At 52.6% G+C, this 21,422-nt stretch overlaps 1 protein-coding gene across 2 annotated transcripts in view; it reads left to right on the top strand.

The window, feature by feature from the left end:
• The window catches only part of LHX4 (LIM homeobox 4), a 61,304-nt gene that overhangs the window by 25,144 nt on the left and 14,738 nt on the right, over positions 1 to 21,422 (top strand). For both annotated transcript variants that reach the window (XM_006126940.5, XM_089780603.1), the window contains one exon: positions 20,667 to 20,869. In XM_006126940.5, the coding sequence (XP_006127002.2) occupies positions 20,667 to 20,869 (203 nt within the window). The remainder of the gene's footprint in view (positions 1 to 20,666; positions 20,870 to 21,422) is intronic.

Raw genomic sequence — 21,422 nt, 5'->3', positions numbered from 1 at the left:
CATCCGTGGCCAGTCTAGACATGATTTTGCGCAAGAAAGACCCGATCGCCATTTTCGCCATCGGGGTTTTTTTGCGCAAAACGGTTCTTCCCTGTCTAAACTGGCCCTCTTGTGCAAGTATTCTTGTGCAAGAGGGCTTTTTCCCGAGCGGGAGTGTGAAAGTCTTTGTGCAAGAAGCACTGATTTTGTACATTACAAAGTCAGTGCTCTTGCGCAAATTCAAGCGGCCAGTGTAGACAACTGGCAAGTTTTTGCGCAAAATCTTACCAGTCTAGACGCAGCCTTGGAGTATGTTGGATATGCTGGCAGAGGTACCCGGCACGTTTAAACACAGAAGCACAAAGCTCTAATAGAGCTTCCCAGTGTAATGCAAACGGCTTCCCCACAGAGAGCGTTGCATTAATTGCTGCACATAACTGTCCTCCGTTGTACCAGGGCCCAGATCTGTGTGTCCCTGGCATCTGACACCCGGGGTCATTCTGATATTGTTTCCCTGCTTGTAAAATAGTCCCAGGCCATGAAGTTCTTTGCCGGCTCATGCTCAGATCCCCCTTCTAGCGCAATACTGGATCAGGTGCACCGGGGGTGTTGGTGCGATATCGACCCTGGACTAAAGGAGTCTCAGGACAGCAAACAGGACACACGGGAGTCAGGAATATTTGCTTTGAAAAATGTGACAAAATGCAAGCGTGGCCCTGAGCGTTCTTGGCCCAACTATGCCAGGTGGGAGAATAATGAGGCCAGTAATTGTCTAGCAACCCGTGATATGTCTCTGATGAACTGTGAAGAAGGTAACATCCCCTCAGCTGTGATTCCAGGTCAAGAGGAGTTTCCCTGTCCCTCAAGGCCTGGTAATTGGGGTGCAGGGTCTACTGTCTGGCTTTCTTTTGGGGTATCTTTCATGATGGACTTGAGACCATTCCCAATTGCCTGGACATCACTAGTCACAGGCATTCAGAGATGAAGGCCCCAATGTGAAGACCCCACTAGGTCAGATCAGGCAGTTCCTCTGTCTCTGTACAATAGTTTTGCTAGTATTGCTAGTTCCACGCCAGGCTCCCCACGGCTGCTCTTCGCAGGAGGATGGTTCAACAAGGGCAACTGAAGGTTCAGTTCAGGAGGCATTGGTGGGTCTTGGCCTGGGCTGAATCACTCCCAAAAGGTTTGAGGGAGCAGGTGACCTCCCTGTGCTGCGCCTCTCGAGGAGGCCCCGTGTATGTTCCCTTGCCCCACCTGCCCCAGTAGCTGAGGTAGATTCCACTCAGCTTGGAAGGCGGCCATCTTTAATGGCCGTTGTCACCACGGTGGCCATTAAGAAGGGATCCATGGTGGCTACCCGCTCCTCGTGGGGACAGGGTGCGGCCAGGGGACGAAAATGAGGGCAAGAAGGGAAATGGAGCCAAAAGGAGATCTTGGCTCCCAGACAGACCAGCATGTGTAGGACCTGAGGGGGGAGGTCCACTCCACCCCACTCTTTACCAGGATGGAGACTCGCCAAAAGAGGGTGAAATCAGTGATGCCGTTTCCTGAGTGTTAGACGTCCAGCCAACCTCATGAAAGCTCTGCCCAGAGGGGAGAGGGCCTTAGATTCCCCTTCCTCCTGCAAGAGGAGCTGGGGTGGGACAGGGCATGGGTCTTCCTGCAGAGGAGAAGCAGTGAATAGGGCAGGAAGAACGGCTCCCTTCCCAGCATTCAGTGGAGCAGAAGATGTCATTCTGTTTGCATTGTGTGTCGATAGGGTAACAAGCTCAGACCTGCTCTTGGTGGTCTTGCCTATTAACTAGGCTGCTTAGGCTAGGTCTCTTGGCTTGGGAGGCTAGCACCCTGGGGTCAATATGTAGGGAACGTGAAAATGCAGAGGTTTGGGTCTTATGAGTCCTGAGTTCTAGTCCCAGCTGTGCCTGTGTAGGCAAGTCACTTAACTTCTCTGTGTCTGTATTTTCCCCACCTGTAAAATGGGGAGAAAAAGACCTGCCTGCATTTGAATTAATAATACTTTGCTTATGTGACTTGTGGTCCTGTGAAACTGGCTTGCCTATGTAGATCTTGCGCTCTCTCATGAGTTTTATGGAATTTAGCACCACCACAGCCCTGTGTGGGGCAGAGCTAGTAACCCCATTGTGCTGCTGGGGAGTTGAGCCAGAAAAAGGTTAAGTGACCTGCCCAAGGTTGCATAGGGGGTCTGTGGCAGAACAGGGAATTTCTTCCATGTCCTTGGCCAGTTTCTAACCACTGAACCATCATTTCTCCTAAGTGATCAATCTCTACAATGCACTTGATGTTCCTTGGAAGGAAGGCTCCATAGAAATGCTACGTATAAGTCGTAGTACAGGCAGTCCCCGGGTTACGTACAAGATAGGGACTGTAGGTTTGTTCTTAAGTTGAATTTGTATGTAAGTCGGAACTGGTACATATTTGTAGGGGAAACTCTAGCCAAACATTTCTCCAGAGCTCAGTTTTATTCTCCCACACCTCACTTCCCTCAGTCCTTTATTCTCAAGCTGAGGTGTCTGCTGAGAAAAGTCGCTCCGCGTCTCCCTGGTCTGCTGGGGGGGGGGGGGGGGCGCTAGCTTCGCGTCTCCCTGGTCTGCTGAGGGGAAGCAGCTAGTGCGGGGTTGCCTCACCCCGTTTGTAAGTAGGGATCCAATGTAAGTCGGATCCATGTAACCCGGGGACTGCCTGTACTGGCTTAAAAAAACACAGCAGGCCAGACTCACCTGGCAAGGGGTTCAGTTGTTTTCAGTGCTATCATTGTATCTGGAGGCGGGCCTATGTCACAGCGGTGGTGTGTTTCTATACCTGGGTATGTAGACCTAGCCTGTAGGACAGGTGGTTTTGTTGTCAGTGAGCAGTCACCGTCATCACGGTTGTCTGTTTCCGTAGCAGGGACTGGAGTGACTTTGGCTTGCTACTGGTGTTGCCTATTTTATGCCTGTTATGTTCACAGGTTCCCCTTCATGTTTGTATCTGAGCTATGGCTTTGCTGGCATGCAGTTGCTATAAGGAGCCCCCACTTATGGCGATAAGATTAACATCTCTGCGGAACAGGGCCTTCTCAGCTTTTGCTCCTAGGCTGTGGAATTCTCTTCCTCGGGATATTTGCCTGGCACCAACGTTAGCATTGTTTCAGCGTCAGGCTAAAGCTGCCCTTTTTACTCGTGTTTTTATTGGTGTTTGGGTCTGTATGTGTGTGTTCCTCCTCTCGAGACGTTTTTAGCAGGTTTTATGTCCCTCTGGGGGTCTTGTATTTTTAAATGTTTATATATATTTGTATTGTGTTTTTTAAAAATGTGTAAGCCGCTTCGAATATTTTAAATAGAGAGGCGGGGTAAAAAAATATTTTAAATACAATACAAATAAATAAATAAGGATCATTATTACATCTGCACCTCCTGGTTCCAATCAGGAGCCAAGACCCCACTGTGCTAGGCACTGTACACACTTATTAAAAAGGCAGCCTCAGCCCCAAAATGCTCACTTTAGAGCACCCCAAGTGGACCAAACTGGTAAGGGAGGGGGGGAGATGTGGAGGAGGCGATAGCAGTAAACAAATTCTGTATGTGTTAGTCATGGCTCACCACATACCTGTGTTGGCAATAGCCTGATTTACCTTCTGCTTGTGCCTGATAATTGCCTCCTAATATCTGATATCCGTTTGGCCAGGGGTAATAATAGCAGTCCACTGGCTCTTGATATCAGTGTCTTGGTTCTCTTACCCATCACTCTTTGGACTTTCATTCCTTGTCATATTGCTACTGGGCTATAAGGCCAAGGTGGAGCTTTTCTCCTTTTCATCCATTCTTTAAAGCAAGTTTCTCAGTCCCTGCGAACACCTCTCTGTGAATCCCCCAGACTGCAGATCGTGCATACTGGCTTGGGTGTGCATTAGTCATACGTATTAGTGACAGGTGGGCCAAAAGAAATCGGATGAAGTTCCACAAGGCCAAATGCAGACGAAATCCCAAGCACTGCTACAGGCTGGGGACCGACTGGCTAAGCAGCAGTCTGGCAGGAAAGGACCTAGGGATGACAGTGGATGAGACGCTGGAGATGAGTCAACAGGGCGTCCTTGTAGCCAAGAAGGCTAATGACATATTAGGGTGCATTAGTAGACGCATTGCCAGCAGATCTAGAGAAGAGAATATTCCCCTTTCTTCAGCACTGGTGGGGCCACATCTGCACGGTTGCATCCAGTTTTGGGGCCCCATTACAGTAAGGATATGGACAAATCGGAGACAGTCCAGTGGAGAGCAACCAAAATGATTAGGGGACTTACGAGGAGAGGCTGAGGGATTTGGGCTTATTCAGTCCAAAGAAGAGGGGGGATTTGATAGCAGCCTTTAACTACCTGAAAGGGGGCTCCAAAGAGGATGGAGAGAGGCTGTTCTCAGTGGTGACAGCATGTTTGGTTCCAGTCTCTTCACTATTCTCTGCCTTGGTTTCCCCAGGTAGCTGTGTAGTTCATAGTACCTGCCTACTTTGCAGGCGTGTTGTGGGAGTTAGTTCGCAAACATTTTGTAGAGTGTTTTGAGTCAGAGATGGAGTGTGACATAGACGTATTATTACATACAACATTCACCCGGTTTTCTGTGGTACTCAGATTATGCTCCTGGAAATAACGTTTCATGTCTAGCGTGTTGATTACAATTTCCAAAAGGGACTCACGAATTTTTGTCTTTGGTTTTTGACGTGTCCAGTCTGCAACATCTTAAAAGGGGCTCTTTGTTCACACAACAGTGAGCCCCCCCTGGAAAAGCCCATCCCAAGTTGGGCATCCAAAAATAGAAATGCTGAACGTCGTGAGTCACTGTTGCAGAGCTTGGCCTTGATCGAGATCCTTCCGACTCAGTGAACGAATTTAAATCCGGTTTAAGAACAAGTCCAAAGGCAGTTTCCTGCTGCAGTAAGAAGGGTAGATGGGAGACTGGGGGACAGTGGTGACTGCAGGAGCTCAGAATGGGGTTGTGTTTGCAGTCGTATCTGTGGACTAGCTGCCGGGGCCTTCCTCCCCGTGGTACAGTCCACCATACATTCGAGAGATTTTGTCTGTCTGTGTGTCTGTCTGTTTGTTCAAGAACTCCTCCTAGGACTAGTAAATTCAGTATGCAGTTTCCTCTTATCATAACATAAAGGGTTTGATTGTGCCAGGAAAATGGGATGTGCCTGGAATAGGATTGCATCTCATAAAACCACACAGAAAAGAGAAAGAATCATCAGGCAGGTGAAAGGGGTTGGCTGGGGGCACCCCCCTCGTCCATGACTGCCCCTGCCCTAAGCTTTCCACCCCCAGGTGCTCTTTAGGGAGAGCGGGGAGGCACCTGAAGCTCCACCCCTCTGAGTCATACAGGAACATTGCTGTCTGTTCCCCTTCTTTAGGGAGCAATGGGAAAATGCAGAGTTTGCTGCAGTCCTCACTCTGGCTGGACAGTGCAGGGGGCAGATGAACCTGGGCCTGCTCCAGATGGGGGACATGCACCCCCTCCCTTGGCTGTGCCTGCTAGAACTGCAGCGGCCATGGAGAGGTGCTTCTCACCTGGCCCCAAGCTGCTGCAGTGAGAGAGGGCCGGGGTGGTCCTCTCTCTCTGGGGTAGCCTGCGTCCTGAACCCCCCATCTCCAGCCCCACCCCAGAGCAATGATTTAAATGGAGCATGTTACGTTTTCATTGTATTTTCCAAAAAACAAAAATGAATTGAGTTAAGGACTAGAGCGATGCCGTAAATCTTCTAGTATATTATAAATGTTCTTACCTTTATTCATGCCGTAGCATTAGGAAGGAAAGGACTCAGGCGACTAGAAATTGCTTGTAAAATCATGAGTGGACATGCAGGAAGGCGTAACAGGGAGAAGAAGGATGGGTCTAGAGGACACTGGGCTAAGGTGAGGGTAGGCAGTGGTTAAGCTTAGGGCTAGGTCTAGGTGAGGGGGCTAGGATTGAAAATATTTGAGCGATGTGAATTTAGTTCGTCTTTGCCACAGACTTTCTGTGTAACCTTGGTCCAGCCACATAATCTCTCAGTGCCCCAGATCCTCATCGTCTGCTTATACATTATTTCCCCTTCCTCACTCTGCCTTTTTCTGTCTTCTCTAGTTAGAGTTCAAGCTCTGAAGATCAGCTCTTACTCTGTGTATGTACAGCCCGATAGCATGCCGAGCCTGGGGCTGTCTGAGGCCTTTGTGCCCACTGTACCACAATAACGCAGCAGGGCTAAGTGGCACATCTTGTGTCTAGACTACAGGGTTTTGTCGACAAAAGTCCACTTTTGTCGACAAAACTATACCTGCGTCTACACTACCGCTGAGTTTTGTTGACATAACGTCGACAGAACTCGGCAATTTTGTTGAAGGTGGTAAACCTCATTCTACGAGGAATAACGCCTTTTGTCAACAGAAGGCGTTATTGCATCTACACTGTCCTTTGCGTCTACACTCTTATGTCGACAAAGCGGCTTGCTTTGTCGACAGAATTGGATGTAGTCTAGATGCTCTTTGTCGACAGAAGCTTTGTCAACAGTATCTGTTGACAAAGCCTCTATCGACAAAAGCCTGTAGTCTAGACGTACCCCTACTACTGAGAAAGGCCTGGTTTTGTCTGTAATAATAGCAATGTCTATCACAGTGGGGTTCTGGTCTTAGATTGGGGCTACTAAACACTATAGACACTGAGAATACAGGGAAGAGAAGAATACGGCACTCTGTCTTGGGCCCTGATGCCTTAGGTGGCCTGTTATGGGAAGGTGAAAAGCTAGCCCATCACAGACTTTTCCCGCCACATGCAACCCCTGCAGGGCCATTTTATGACACAGTGAGGCCCTAAGCTATGTCAAGTTTAAGAGGCCCCAATCTCATTACCAAAAGAATGTGTCTTACTCTAACAGAAAGGACAATGAAAATAGAAATAATACAGTTTTATATATGTATCTATACCAGTACATAGGCGAAGATGCAACTAAAAACTGGTCTTTTTTTTAATGTAATGGCCCCATATAATCTGAGGGTCTAAGATGTATTTTATGGAGACCATGTCTTCACTAAATGGAAGATTGACACTGCCGCAATCAATCTTCCGGAGTTTGATTTAGCGAGTCCAGTTAAGACGCTCTAAATCAGTGTTTCTTAAACTGTGTTCCAGGTCACACTGATGTGCCGCAAGGCAGTCAGAGGTGTGCCGCGGAGAACAGAGTTCAAAATGGCCACCCTTAAAGGGGTGATTTTTTTTTCTCAATAATTTTCCCTTGACCCTTTTCCCCCGACCCTCCCTTTTTTTTCTCAACAAAAAATCCTCGGTGTTCCTCATTAAAAAAAATGGTTTGGTGTTCCTTGGTCTTAAAAAGTTTAAGAAACACTGCTCTAAATCGAACACAGAGGGTGCCCCCATTAGTAGCCAGCACTCCTGCGTCTGCGAGTAGTAAGGGAAGCCGACAGGGAAGCATTCGTGTATCTTGATTTGTGTATCTTGATTTGACCTTCCCTGTTAGCGTAGGCCTGGCCTAAGCTTGTGCATAAATCGGGCACTGGATCCCTGCGGCTGGGCCAGATGCCATTTGTGGTGATAACTCTGACAAACGGAGATGACAAATGGTGACGGTATACGCTTAACACCCTGACTCGTCTGTTTTTCTGGTCACGGGCTCCACGCAGCCACAGGAATGTCCACACCTCCTTTGGGTACTGCGCTCTGCGAGGAATAAGGGAAGCTGACCGGAGTGTTTGCTTCCATCGGCCTCCTGCTGTGGGGAAACTTGAAACAAGGTACATCGACCCCAGCTACGTAATTAGCGTACCTTGATTTGACCTTTCCTTTTAGTGTAGACCTGGCCTACCCCAGCTCTGAGCCAGAGGGAAGCCATAGCTCTTAGATAGTACTTATTCAGGGATCAGGGCAGAATGTAATGGATGCCTGTGTTGACTGGCAGCTCAAGGCTGAGGGCTTAAAGGACTGAGATATTGTCAGGGATTCCTTTTAAACCCCCATCCCCTCCCAAAGGAGCACTGGTTCCACCAGCCAAACCGCTGTCATGTACCCTTTTCTACTCAAGTCTGCCTTGTGCTCTTGGCATCAAGATGGGGGAGACAAGAGAAGGATTCAAGAGGATCCATTTGCCTGCAGAATTTTCTGTGACCCAGCTCCCTCTGGAAATGGTGAGCCGCCGGGCGGAGAAGGGCACATGGAATCAGTATGTGGTGTCTGTGGCTCGCAGAGGGGTTTCCTGGCTGGGTCCGGAGTTAGCTTTGCCAGCACAAGGGGCAGAGTTGTACCTGCTCTGAGTGTCTCATGTGACAGTATAATTTGGGTTGACAGATGGTTTAACCAAAAAACCGAACATCCTGCCCCCATCTTCCCCCAAAAAAAAACACTGGGGAAAAATTCTGTTGAGGGGGAGTAAAAAAGGGAGGAGACCAAAGTTGTTGAGCAAAAAAACAATTCTGAGAATTAAGCAATAAATAAACAAATAAATAAATAAACAGCGTTAAAACAGCATGGCCCCTTTCAGAGCCCTTTCAGAGTGCCTGCAGAATCACAGTAGGCAGAGCGGGGCTGGCGAGCAGCTTTTGCCCCCGTTTGTCAAGGCCTGAGAATAGGAATAGGAACAGGGGAGCGGTTGAGCGCTAAGACCCAGGGATGGCTTTGCTTCCCCTTGGTCTTTAGGCTTTTTGCCAGCGGCCATTTTGTTTTCTTGATCAAGCTAGAACGCAGCTTCCCTGTGGAACCAGGTAAGCAGGGAGTCCGGGGGTGGGGTCTGGGGGTGTCGGGGGCCTGGGAGGAGGAAGCCAGGGGTTGGGCCCAGTTGCTGAGTATGTTGTAGAGTTGCCAGGTGTCTGGTATTTTCGCCTCATGGCTGGGGGAAAAAATCAGAAAATACCGGACATTTTAGGTGTCTGGGTCAATACCGGACACCTGGCAACCCCAAGTGCAATGGCATCTTAAGAAAACAGGATTGAGTTCCTTACCCACCTGTAATTATCCCTGAGGATCCCAGGCCTTTAAAGTCCTACAACCCTCACTCTAAGACAATTCCCAGTGGTGACACCGCTGTGTCTGTAGGCGTGAGCAAGACGGTGTTAGAGATCTGTGCGTGGGTGTACACACGGGGCATTGCTGGATGGGGTAGGCCATGTAGCACCGTGTTGGCCACCATTGGAGATGGGATACTGCACTAGATGGACTGTGCTCTGATCCAGTGTGGCAACTCAGGCCTTCCTACATGTGGTATTGCTAGAGGTGTGTATGGCTTGTTTCTCCAAGGCCATATCACCTGGTCTGGCGAGATCTCACTGATGCACAACGCCTGGGATGGTCAGTGCTGGGCTGGGAGACCAAGTGGGCTAGCGATGAGCAGTGCCTTAGCTTGGTGTTAGGGGCCGTCGGGCTTCTGACGGTGCCCTCTTTTGGCTGAAACCTGAGTCTGGGGCCCAGCTCACCTGTGGCTAGTGAAGATCCAATCGCAGTTTCCGCAAGCACGTTAATCCCCCTCTCCTGGCTGAACTCCAGCATGGGTGGCTCCCGTCTGGCTCCCAAACCCCCTCGGCATGGAAGTCAGTTTCCACCTTGTCATTCGTTTCCTCTGTGGAGTGTTGTTGAACTGAGTTTGGTGCCTTTGAGGAGACGGCTGCCCACTGCTCCAGCGGGGACTGCACAGTGCTGATGGATGGAGTGACTCCGCTATTAATAAGTACAGGCGTTAATTCTGCAAAGCACCTCTTGTTTGTGAGAGCGGATGGATACGTCAGCCAATAATGGTGTGTAGCAAGGCGCTCTGTGTGTGTGTGTGTGTGCGCGCGCCAAGACACTGCTGTGCGAGTGTGAGCTCAGAAGCCCTACTGAAGGTGACCTGGCTGACTATGCTAGATCAATGTGTGGGGCAGCTCTGTGGGGTGCAGGGGGAAGGTAACTGAGCAGTGGGGAGTACAGAGGGGGGCCAATGCGGAGTGCTGAGGGAGTGGGCACTGTCCGAGGTGCCTGTGTATGTCTGCAGGTCCTGCCCGGGGACGCAGGGCATTGCTCCATGACATGCGGCTGTGCCCTTTGGCTTTGTACGTGGCACTGCTGCCCACGCGTTTCCAACCAGTGTTTCTTGATTCACGTGGCGTGAAGTTCCAAGTTCCAGGCAGCCAGTGGCAACAATACCCCATTGTTCTGTTTCTTTTCGAAGGAGCAGCATCTGCTCCGTTAGAAACCTCTGTTCAGCAGAACGAGCTTGTGCCTTCCGTCATCCGGCAGCCCCAAGTGCTTGGCCGGTTGCTTGTACCAACGCGAGAGAAAAGTCACCGTGTCTGGCTCTGAAATGCAGCCTCCTCTGGGGTGAAATGCCACCGCTGTTGGACAGCAAACAGCACCGCTTGTGCAGCAATTCGGGGCAGCCCGGGGAGAACGCCACATCCCCCTGAAAGGCCCAGAGGCGTTTCGAGAAGGAGAATGTAATTGCCTGAGTTGGAATTTGGCCAGCACTGGAACTAGTGTCCCCCACTGCTGTGTCATGGCAGGGGATCTTAAATTACCCCAAGGGTAAGATAAGGGTTGTAACCCACCTGCAAGATGGCATTTCCAATGGCTGTGCAGCACAGGAGACCCTGTACAGGCAGAATATACTGTCCATGCTGGGGTCACCATCGCAAATTGCAATGGGGTCGGCACTCACTTCAGGCGAGCGCCCCTGTTTGGCTGAGTGCAGCTTCCTGCATTGCCTCAGTTTTAAAAGCCTTGCAGCTACTCAGCCGTCCAGCCGAGTCGGGGTACTTCTCTAACCGAGTCCCATCGCGGTGCCCTCTGTAGAGCGCCTCTCAGTTTAATTCCTCACTCGGGAGCGAGTGGCCCTCCTCCTGGAGACAGTTTCTTGCCCCTCACTCAGGGCTTTACCTCAGTTCATCATAGTCTCACAACAGCGCTCCACTGTGAGCTAACCATTGTGCCAGCCAGCTACCCTGCCGGGTCTGGGCTACAACTGAGCTGCCGTTAGTCCTGCAGCTCCTTTTGTAGTCCTCCCTGACCCCTGATTGGCCATTTCCTTCAAAGCCTCTCTAGCCTCCTGGAGGACTTATCTATGGCTCTTTCTAGGCTTGGGGCCTTGTCCGCCCTGTCACACAAATACAGGGTGGCTAGAAGTGACTCTGCTCCATGGGGGGGACTGAAGAGGGCCCACACTGGACCCCCCCCCCTTGAATGGAAGGAATAGCTCCCTCCTAGCACCCACTCCCACCGCAGCAGTCCAGGCACAGGAATCCTTCCCAGACCTGGTCCCTCTGTTCAGGTGGATTTCAGGGGCAGTTCAAGCACATCTGGGTCCTCCTGCAAAACCGTGCCGTGGTGGGACCACTGGCTGCCCAGGCCCAGCGTCAGGGCCAAGTCGTGCCCCCTCCCCATTCCCAATTCCTTTGCCACGCCAGCACATGCGCTGCAGATAACGGGCAAGAGCCTCAGGTGCTGTCAGTCAGGGATGCTGCCCTGAGGCCAGCGTGTCCCGGACAGGTGTGCGGGGGGCTGGGCAGGGAATTAGGGCCGAGGAAGGCTGGAGGTTTCCTGTCGCGCAGGCGACTGGAGGCCCTCGCAGTGTTCTTCAGCCTGGGCTGCTCCCCTCCCTCCGGCGCTCCGTCAGCACAAAGTAGGAGCCATTGCTCTTGCGGTTCAACCTCTCCCTGGCGGGGCCGAGCCGGAGCACCAGGAAGCCAGGAGCACGGCAGGAGCTGGGCCGGCTGACGGGCTGGGAATGGGGGGTGGTTGTGACCTCAAGGGGGGGTGATCTATTCAATGGCGCGTCCCGCCTTCTGTGCAGATGCCCGCTGACCCTGTGAGGGGCGGCATGGGGTGATGGGCACAGCTTCCAAAGCCCCAGAAAGAGAGACCATCCCTCTTTCCTGCACCTTGCTGGCCGTAGTCTGTTCCATCGTCCAGGGACTTACTACCTCCCCGCCCGCCCTGCTGACACACACACTTCACTTGCTGTTTGTGTCTCACCCCACATGGCTGGCCAGGCTGCCCCCAGACATGAGCGCTGGGTTTTGTTTACTGCCAGTCTGTGCTGTGGAGTTACATCAGGCCGTGTCTAGTGATGCTTTTGGGGGCTGCTAATGCTAGGCCCAGAACTGTGTCTCCCTGGGCAGATCTATCTTCCCTCCAGCCGGGCTAGCTGACCACTTTACAAATCTCCCGGACTGGCGGGCTAGAGTGAGCCCTAAATTCTCTCTTGCCTCCCCCTTCCAGCCGTATTTCCCCCTTTTCATTTAGCTCTTCCTTCCTGGCCTGCCCCCATCAGGCTGTTAGTTCAACTGGGCACTTAGTGCTCGGCACTACAGCCTGGGACGTTTTATCTAGACGCATGAAGACAAACGGCGCTTCGGCTTGTGCACAGCCGGTCGAGGAGGCAGGAGAAGGCAGGGCAGGGAGGTGCTGCCTCCTGCAGGTGAGAAATGCATTCCTGTCTCTTCCTGCGACTCCTCCCATGTTCTCTGCCGGGCTGCACTGGTGCGCTCTGGTCTACCACTGCCCCCGGGCGCAAGCTGAGTCAAGCTCTGAACCACTGCACCAAGCCAGCCACATTTGCATGGAAGTAGCAGATTCCATGCCAGGCTTTGGAAGAGCTTCACAAACATTAAGCGCCGGATCCATGGCCCACTGGCCAGATACCCTTGGATTTCAATGTGGAGCAGGTCCCAAATGCCAGACTCCCAGCGTCTCTGTAAAGCTGGGAAAGCCTATTAGCCCCAGATGAAAGAATTGAAAGATCCTCTCACACTCCATTTTGTAACCCACTATGGCTGTGTCTACACTGGGCCACTTATTCCGGAAAATCAGCCGCTTTTCCGGAATAAGCTGCGAGCTGTCTACACTGGCCCTTGAATTTCTGGAATAGCAATGATGCTCTACTGTACAAAAATCAGCCACTATTCCAGAAAAACTATTCTGCTCCCGCTCGGGCATAAGTTCTTATTCCGGAACACTGTTCCGGAAAAGGGCCAGTGTAGACAGCCCAGTAGTCTTTTCCGGAAAAAAGCCCCAATCGCGAAAATGGCGATCGGGGCTCTTTTCCGGAAAAGCGCGTCTACATTGGCCACAGACGCTTTTCCGGAAAAAGGGCTTGTCTGGAAAAGCAGCCTGCCAATGTAGACGCTCCTTTTCCGGAAAAACTGAAAACGGAATAGTATTCCGTTTTAAGCAGTTCCGGAAATTCATGCCAGTGTAGACACAGCCCATGGGTACCACCAACTAATTACAAGTCACCTGGGTCGGTGTGTGTCACCTCCACACCCATGTTGTCACATCCACCTCTGGGACAGTGCTCAGCCGGGGTGTCAACATAAGAACAACTAGACTGGGTCAGACCAATGGTCTATTTAGCCCAGTATCCTGTTTTCCAACAGTGGCCAATACCAGATGCCCCACAGGGAGTGAACAGAACAGGGAAACTTCAAGCAATCCCTCTCCAGTCATCCATTCCCAGCCTCTGACCGAGGATAGGGACACCATTCCTACCCATCCTGGCTCATAGCCATTAATGGACCTAACCTCCATGAATTTATCTAGTTTTTTTTTTTTGAACCCTGTTAAAGTCCTGGTCTTCACAACCTCCTCTGGCAAGGAGTTCCACAAGTCGACTGCATGAAATAAAACTTCCTTTTGTTTGTTTTAAACCTGCTACCTCTGAATTCCGTTGGTGACCCCTAGTGCTTATGTTATGGGAACAAGTAAGTCACGTTTCCTTATTCACTTTTTCCCTCACCAGTCATGATTTTACAGCTCTCTGTCAACGTGTCTCAGCGTACATTGGGGCTTTCTTTAGAGCTATGTCGCAATGCCCCGGCAGCTGCCCTTGCCGAGGCCTAGGGGAGCGGCTGCCCAGCCCTTCCTGTCATCTAGGCTTATAGACGCTCTTAAATCTCATACTCAACCCTGCAGCTTTTCGGTGTCATGGAGCCCGCCCGGCCTCTTCACATTGTGGCGCCTTCCAGCTCCTCTGTTCCACCCTGACACAGCAGGGCAGCCATGGCAGCGCCACAGAGCTCGCTCGGGCGTTACCTTGTGACAGGGCGTCTGCCCTGCACTGGCCCTTTAAGGGCAAAACCCCAGCCCTGAGTGAGGGCTGCGCGAGAAACCCCAGCTGAGGGGATTATTGCCAATTCGGGCCTAGCTGGGGGCTATATAAAGAAGAGCTCCTGGAAGGAGGTGGGGTGGCTTTCTAGCTGGAGAGTAGGAGGGACCAGGCTGCCAGGGAAGCAGGAGGCGTCTTGGAGGCAGAGCAGGGGAACCTCTGGCCAGGCAAGCTCCCAGGCTGCAGGGCCTGAAGGGGCACTAGGGCTGCAGAGAGGCAGCCAGGGGAGGCAAAGGCAGCAGGTTCACACCCCTTGCTGATGCTGAGTGGCCATTCCAGACTGCAGTTTGCCCTGAGGCAGGGGCTAGATGAAGACTGGTCACTGAGGCAAGGAGGGTCTAGGGGAGCTGGGTGTTCCCTGGGAGGGGAGGACGCTGGAGGGCAGAGACTGCTAAACACCCCCTGGGAAGGGGACCGAGAGTCACCGGAGTGGGCACTGCTGGAGGGCGGTGTCTGGAAGCGTCATGGGTCTGGAAGGGGATCGTGTGGAGTGAAGACCCGGGGAGACGCCAGCCAGAGGATGTGAGCTAATTCCCAGGGCGACCGGAAAGAGGTGCCGTGGTGGTGCGTCTGCCCCGTGACATACCTGGAAAGGAAACCGAGGCACAGAGCTGACTCTATCCAGCTTAACACAGAGGAGGTGAAGGGGTGACTGGCTCACAGCTAGCAGTATCAATGTGGGGTGTGAATAGCTAATAATGGGCTCTCCCGGGTAGCAGAGCAAGGCCTAATTGGATCCAACGGCTGGCAGCTGAAGCTAGACGAAATAGGATGGGCGGGTTCTCTAAACAAGCTACTCTAGGGGCTGGTTTGGGGGCGTTCCCTGGCCTGTTATCCAGGAGGCCAGACTAGAGATCACTGTGGTCCCTTTGAGCCGTGGGATGGAAGACTCTGGAGCGAAGAGGCTTGGGCCGGCCTGCCTTTCTGAACTAGAGGACGTGAGCGGTGGGTGAAGGTAGGGCTGGGGGGGCGAGGCCCCATCCCGCACAGGAGTCAAGGCCCCCACCACCATGGAGAGGCGGGGCAGCATGCAGCCCAAGCCTCTGCAGCCCTGGAGCACAGGGAGGGGAAGTGCCGGGGGGGGGGGGCAGCAAGACTCCGCCTCCAGCAGGCGTTCTGGGGGCGGAGTGTGGGCGGGGCCAGGCAGGGGTGAGTGCTCTCATGGAACCGAAATCCACCCAGACTGCACGTAATGCCCCGCCGTGCAACAAGGGGTTCACGATTGCGTGCTGCAGCCTGGCCCCCGGCCCAGCCGTTGCTCCCCGGCAGAATTCGGTGGCCGAGGGAAGCCCTCGAGGAGAAGCTAAGAACATCGCAGCTGAGCAAACGCTCACCCAAGGTTGCCCTTGCTCCGGAAACAACGAAGGGCTTTGAACAAGCTCAAACTGGTGCTGGAGATGGACCGAACTCACATCTCAGCCTCTCCCTTCCCTGGCGGCCCAGGTGTTCTGCCACCCTAAGCGCTGTGTTAGTCACCGACTGGCAAATCCACTAAAGGCCACCGTGCTAAACTCTGAAGGGTCCAGTTTGCACAGAGGGACCGGTGGGGACTGTCTTTCCCCAGACAGCAGGGACACGGATGGTGACATCAGCTGGGACTCACTTGGACCCTGCTGGCCTTTGCTGGCTTGCCCGGTGGTGCCATGCCTCAGTTCTGAGGATGCTGATAAAAGCAGCGGAAGGTGCAGAGCCTCTGGAAGACAGGAGGGGCAGGCCAGAGGCCTGCGGAGGTGGAGTGATACTGAACTGAGACGCAGATGGTTGCTGCTGGCTGTGTGCTCCACAGCCTCTGGCATAGAACGACAGCTGAGGACCTGCTGGAAAAGGCAGTGACCCTCGGTATCAGGGCTCAGTCCCTAGCTCTGTCCCAGCCATACCAACACTTCCTCAGCCGGGCTCTGGTTCCCCCTTTCTCCGGGGGTCTGGCTATTCCAGCTGGGTAGGAACCCGGTTTCCCCTCTTGCCAGAGTTTACAAATTATTTTCCCATCCTGAGTGGGAAGAAAACGTTGTAATTGTGGAGCACCCGAAGTGCCACGATCGATTCGGTCTGTGTCTGCTGACGCGTTTCATTCTGATCATGTCAAACCCTCGCGGTTCTCTTCCGACTTTTTAAATATGGGTTTTTTTGGCAATTTCTCAACTGTGCTTCCTTTCTTTTACCGTAGATTGCCAGCTCCTTAGGTTGGGGTCTAGTTCCCTCCGGGGCTGGCTCCGTGTGCCAGCATGCAGCACACGGCCCTCGAGCGTGGCTGCGACATCTCAGGGGTCAGTCTCTCCTGGCCTGGAGTTTCACAGCTGCTCTGAGAGCTGGGCTGTCCAGAGGCGGAGTGCTGGTGCTTGGCTCACACGGCTGTGTTGGGGAAGGGAAGGGGCCCTGGAGCAAGAGCTCCAAGCTGATGTGGTGGTGTCACATGCCTGTTACTAATTTGCCTGTTAAAACCAGATTGCTGTGATGTCAGGCAAGCGTTGCTGTGTGTAATCACAACGGAAGTGTAGTCTTTTCCGGAAAAAAGCCCCGATCGCGAAAATGGTGATCGGGGCTCTTTTCCGGAAAAGCGCGTCTACATTGGCTGCAGACGCTTTTCCGGAAAAAGGGCTTTTCCGGAAAAGCAGCCTGCCAATGTAGATGCTCCTTTTCCGGAAAAACTGAAAACGGAATAGTATTCTGTTTTAAGCATTTCCGGAAATTCATGCCAGTGTAGACACAGCCTAAGGGTGTTGGTAGGACTGCTCAGGGTTATGCTAACCAATGAGATAAGCCTGGCCTAGGGAGGCCCAACCTGGGTGTCCTATTCAGGGCTTGTCTCCACTATGCCGGGGATCCACACTGCGGTGATCAATCCACCAGCCATCGACTTGTCGTGACTGCCACACGCCCCCTGCTTCCGAGGTTCTGCTCGCACCGTGCACCCTGAAGCTCAGGAACTGTGGGCCTGGCAGCGCGAGTGGCTTTAACCGGTGCCCGAGTGAGGTCCGCTGAGAGGCTCAGTGATGTCCCTGCTGACACGCGGCGTTAACTGTCCGTGAGGAGAATTCCTCTGGGCTCGGCCTGCAGTGTCTTTCTGCGAAGCCACAATTCAGCACGTCACACGTGAAGGGCTCACCCTTGAACGGAACTTTTCCTTTATTTCCACGCAGTGCTCACTTCAGAAAGCAGAAGTCAGGGGAAGCAGGTTCCCATGGAAGCTGGAGCCTCCCTAGTACCTACCCCTTCCCCCCATTACTGCTCTGCACGCCGCTGTTCTGATCATAATCCCCAGCTGTCACCATTTGCAGGAGACCCCGTCTTTCCCATCTAGCTCCACGCCCTCTGGCTTGCTTTTTGTAAGGTGCATGGCTGGGATCGCTAACAAGCAGGTGTCGGTCAGTTACTGTCTGGCAATGCAGCTTTGGGGTTAGCATTTATATTGCAGTGGTGCACATAGGCCTCAGCCAAACAGGGCCCCGGTGCGCTAGGTGCTGTACAAACACATAGGAAATGACCATCCCTGCTCAAGGAGGCTGTGGTTGTGGAGCTGTGATGGGGCCTGTTTGTACCTGCTGGAACAGCCAGTGCCCGCCCTGAAGAGTTGACAGTCGAAACCAGTCAGACCAGGGCAGGAGGGGAAACAGAGGGGCAGGGAGAGACATAACTTGCCCCTGGTCACCCAGCAGTTAGTAGCAGACTGACAGATGTGGTTCTCTCAGGGATTTAGGTGGCTAATGTAGACACCCCAGGGTGGGCATTTAGGCCTTGAACTCCTCATGGCCTTTGTGTGCATGGGGGAAACATTGTAAAAAGCTACGTTAGTGATTGGAAACCATCCCGCTCAGGCGGCAGCTGGAAAGATTTGTAGGAGAGGGGAGCAAAGCCCTTTTGGTGACACGTCCCACCCGTGGTCCTGGGTGACTAAACCCAAGCAGCCAGGCTATGCTGTGCAAGGTCTTGTTCACAGGCGAGATGGTGCCCAGGCAGGCAGGGGGCGAACGGAACGTGCTTTATGCTGCTGAGTACAGTCAGTGTGGCCACCTGGGGTGTGAGCACAGCTCGCTCCCTGGGTGAACACGCATTAGCTGCTCTGTACAAACCACAGCAGGCTTTCCCCTTGTCTTCCCAGGCCCCGAGTTCAGACTTTTAGTGCCTAATTGACCTATGCAGTTAAGAAACAAACAAACCCTCAGCCCAACAAACACAAGAACTCAAGCAAGGAAACTCAATGCAAAACAAGCTCAAGTGACAACACTGTGACATTTGCACAGGTCCACTTTTGCCGTGGAAACCTGTCCCAGTCAAACAGCACCAGGAACGCCAGGCAATCAGCTGAGAGCAGACGCTACCAGCGCAGCACCACGGGTGGGGAGGGGGGGCCGTTGCCAGCCTTTCCTGGGCAGGCAGGACATGAAAGATGAGCTGAGGCAGCTTTCACTAGCCAGTGGTGTAAATCCTACCATCAGGGAAATTGCTTCGCTGGCTAAAAATTGTGGTGGGGAAGTCCATTTATTTTTCATTTTTCTTGTGCTCTGGTGACCCCCGGCATGAATCACTGTCTGCATGTGGGTGGAATTTACACCAGGCGTTCTCATTCACGGCGCTAGTGCACGTAGGGAAGCTGCGTTGCTAGCCACTACAAGTGGGTAGTTTGCAGAACTGCTGGCAGTAGCCCCCTTAAGAGCAGCTCTGTGCTAAGAAAACTCTGCGCACCTGCGTTCGGTGTGATGGTCACAAGGGCATGTCCTCACGGGGATCAGGGTGCTCTCTGTTAATACCTAGAAAGAAGGGGAGCAATAAGTCATCCCATCAGGAGCCATTCATTGGAGCAGGACACTTTTTCACCCCCTTCAAAACAACATTTTGGTTACTTACATGTTTGATTTTTTAAAACAATGGTATGCTAGCTAGCTGCACCTCAGGCAATGTGGTCTAGCAGGGAGGGCACAGGAGACTGAGTTCCTAATCCTGGCTCTGGCCGCTGACGTGTGACCTTGGAGAAAAGTCATTGCTCTGTGCCTCGGTTTCCCCTCCCACCCACTGCCAGGGCACGTCTAGACTTGCTTCCTCTTTTGAAAGAGGATATGCAAATGTGCACCAAATTTGCATATCTTCTTCCAATTGCATTTTCGAAAGAGGATCTTTCGAAAATGAAAGTAATCTGGATGCAGGTTTTTCGAGAAAAAACAAAACCCAAAAATGCTCTTCCTAAAAAAAAGGAGGTTTATGTGTTTTTTTAAAAAAAACTGCGTCCAGCCTACTTTCATTTTCTAAAGATCCTCTTTCGAAAATGTGATCGGAAGATATGCAAATTTAGCATGAATTTGCATATCCTCTTTCAAAAGTGAAAGCAAGTGTTGTCTGTTTGCTTGTAAGTTCTTTGGGGGCAGGGACTGCCTCTTGCTATGTGTCTGTACAGCACCGAGCACACCAGCCCATGGTCTCATTTGGGGCAGGTACTGTGGCACTAATATACTATACATGTAGTACTCGGCTGTCCTCTTGCTCACAGTTGTTGTCTCAAGCCCAGTGGCTTGTCTGGTGGCAGGGCTGGATGTTACCTTGTTTACTGTCCTATGTATAGGACATTAGTGCCACGGTAGCGAGAACATGGGCTGGTGTGTCCGGTGCTGTATGTACACACTTGTTTGTGTGCCAACCAGGCGCAACTCTGGGGAAGTCGGTTGTATCCCTGTCAGACTGACACGTGAGCTCAGAATCACACTCAAGGTATGAACCAATAAATGCTGTTCAACCCACAACACTGGTGGTGTTTTTAAACCCGGTGCACCAGCTGGATTTAAACACCAGGCTGTAGCAGTGTCATGCAGTGAAGTCGCTAGCGGCACAAAGCAATACACTCTCAGACACACACTAGCTGTGTATTCATTTGCATTCGCTCCAACCTAGACAGCCTCAGGCACCCCAGCACGCTCCCTTCCTGTCCGGCTGTCCACGCATGTACTCCCTAGAGACACCATCAGCCTCGCCAGCCCAGGTGGCTGCAAACCCACCTGTACACACAACCCCAGGTGCCTGCTGTCAGTTGCACCCCCGAGAAAAGGCAGGGCTATTCTCAGGCACACTCCAGTGAGCCCTTCCAACGCACACCCACGCCGGCACAGATCCCTTCACCGAGATGCGCACACATGCAGACCCCCGTCCCCCCACAGGGCCCAGACCCCCACAGCCTGAGCCCCACGGTTGTGACACAGAGGAGGTGTCACTACAGTGTAAGAGCCCCATTATTCTGCATTAATCTGGGATTCATCATGCTAGCCGCACGCGCAATTAATTTATTTGGTATTAATGGGGATGAAATATGTACTGTCCTTGCAGGGGAAATCGCCCTGCCTATAAGCATTAGTTAAAAGGACCATTAAAATCAAACCTCCTTCAGCGCCATTAGGCCCGTCTTTCACGCTGAAGAAGACAGAGCCGTGCTGTGTGAAATGTCATGCATAATTAGGTTGATTGCTGTTTTAAACTCTGCCCCTTCTTTCCCACCCCCTTCCCCGTCTCCCTCCAAGGCGCGCTCTCCTTCGCTGCGTGGGCGCCTTTATTCCTCCCTGTCGCGCCAGCCGCGTCCGCGCTGCCACTTGTCCTCTTTGCAGGCGTTTTGGTACGAAATGCACGGCCTGTCAGCAGGGAATCCCCCCCACCCAGGTGGTCCGGAAAGCCCAGGACTTTGTCTACCACCTGCACTGCTTCGCCTGTATCATCTGCAACCGCCAGCTGGCCACAGGCGACGAGTTCTACCTCATGGAAGACGGGCGCCTGGTGTGCAAGGAGGACTACGAGACAGCCAAGCAGAACGGTAGGTGCTGAGCCCTAGGGTCAGCGCAGCGCGGAGGCGGGAGGGTGACGGTGGGAATTCTACGTCCGCAGGGCGGCCTGAGCTGGGGTTATGGGGCCGCTGATTTCAGGGTCCCAGGAGGCTGTTTGGATGAAGAGTTTGATGGTTGGTTTGTCGCTGATGTTTTGGATTTTTAAGGGTCCCCGTAGGGTCTGTTGTTGAGTTCAGAAATTGAAATGTGGATCCAGCTGCTGAACTGTATCCAGCGACCAGAGTCGTGGGGGGTGTTTGGATCTGGGGCTAAACTTCAGGTTCTGGTCTCGTTTTCCGATGTTTAGTCCCTGGCTCAGCAATGCACAGGCCTAACTTTAAGACATGAGCCGTCCTTTTGGCATCAGCTGGGCCATTCACGTGCAGGGCCAGGCAAACTGGGCCCATGCCCAGGGTACCATAGCCAGAAGGGTAACTGGTCCTGGATGTTGCTGGGCAAAGGGGATGGGGGGGGGCTGGACATGCTGGAAACACAAGGCTGGGGTTGGGGTACAGGTGGGAGGAAAGTCAGGGGCTGGACTGA

Source organism: Pelodiscus sinensis, chromosome 9, assembly GCF_052426305.1.
Source record: "Pelodiscus sinensis isolate ZL-2025 chromosome 9, ASM5242630v1, whole genome shotgun sequence".
NCBI classification, from domain to species: domain Eukaryota; kingdom Metazoa; phylum Chordata; order Testudines; family Trionychidae; genus Pelodiscus; species Pelodiscus sinensis.
The sequence above is the reverse complement of the archived record's forward strand: the minus strand, read 5'-3'. Positions and strand labels throughout refer to the sequence as shown.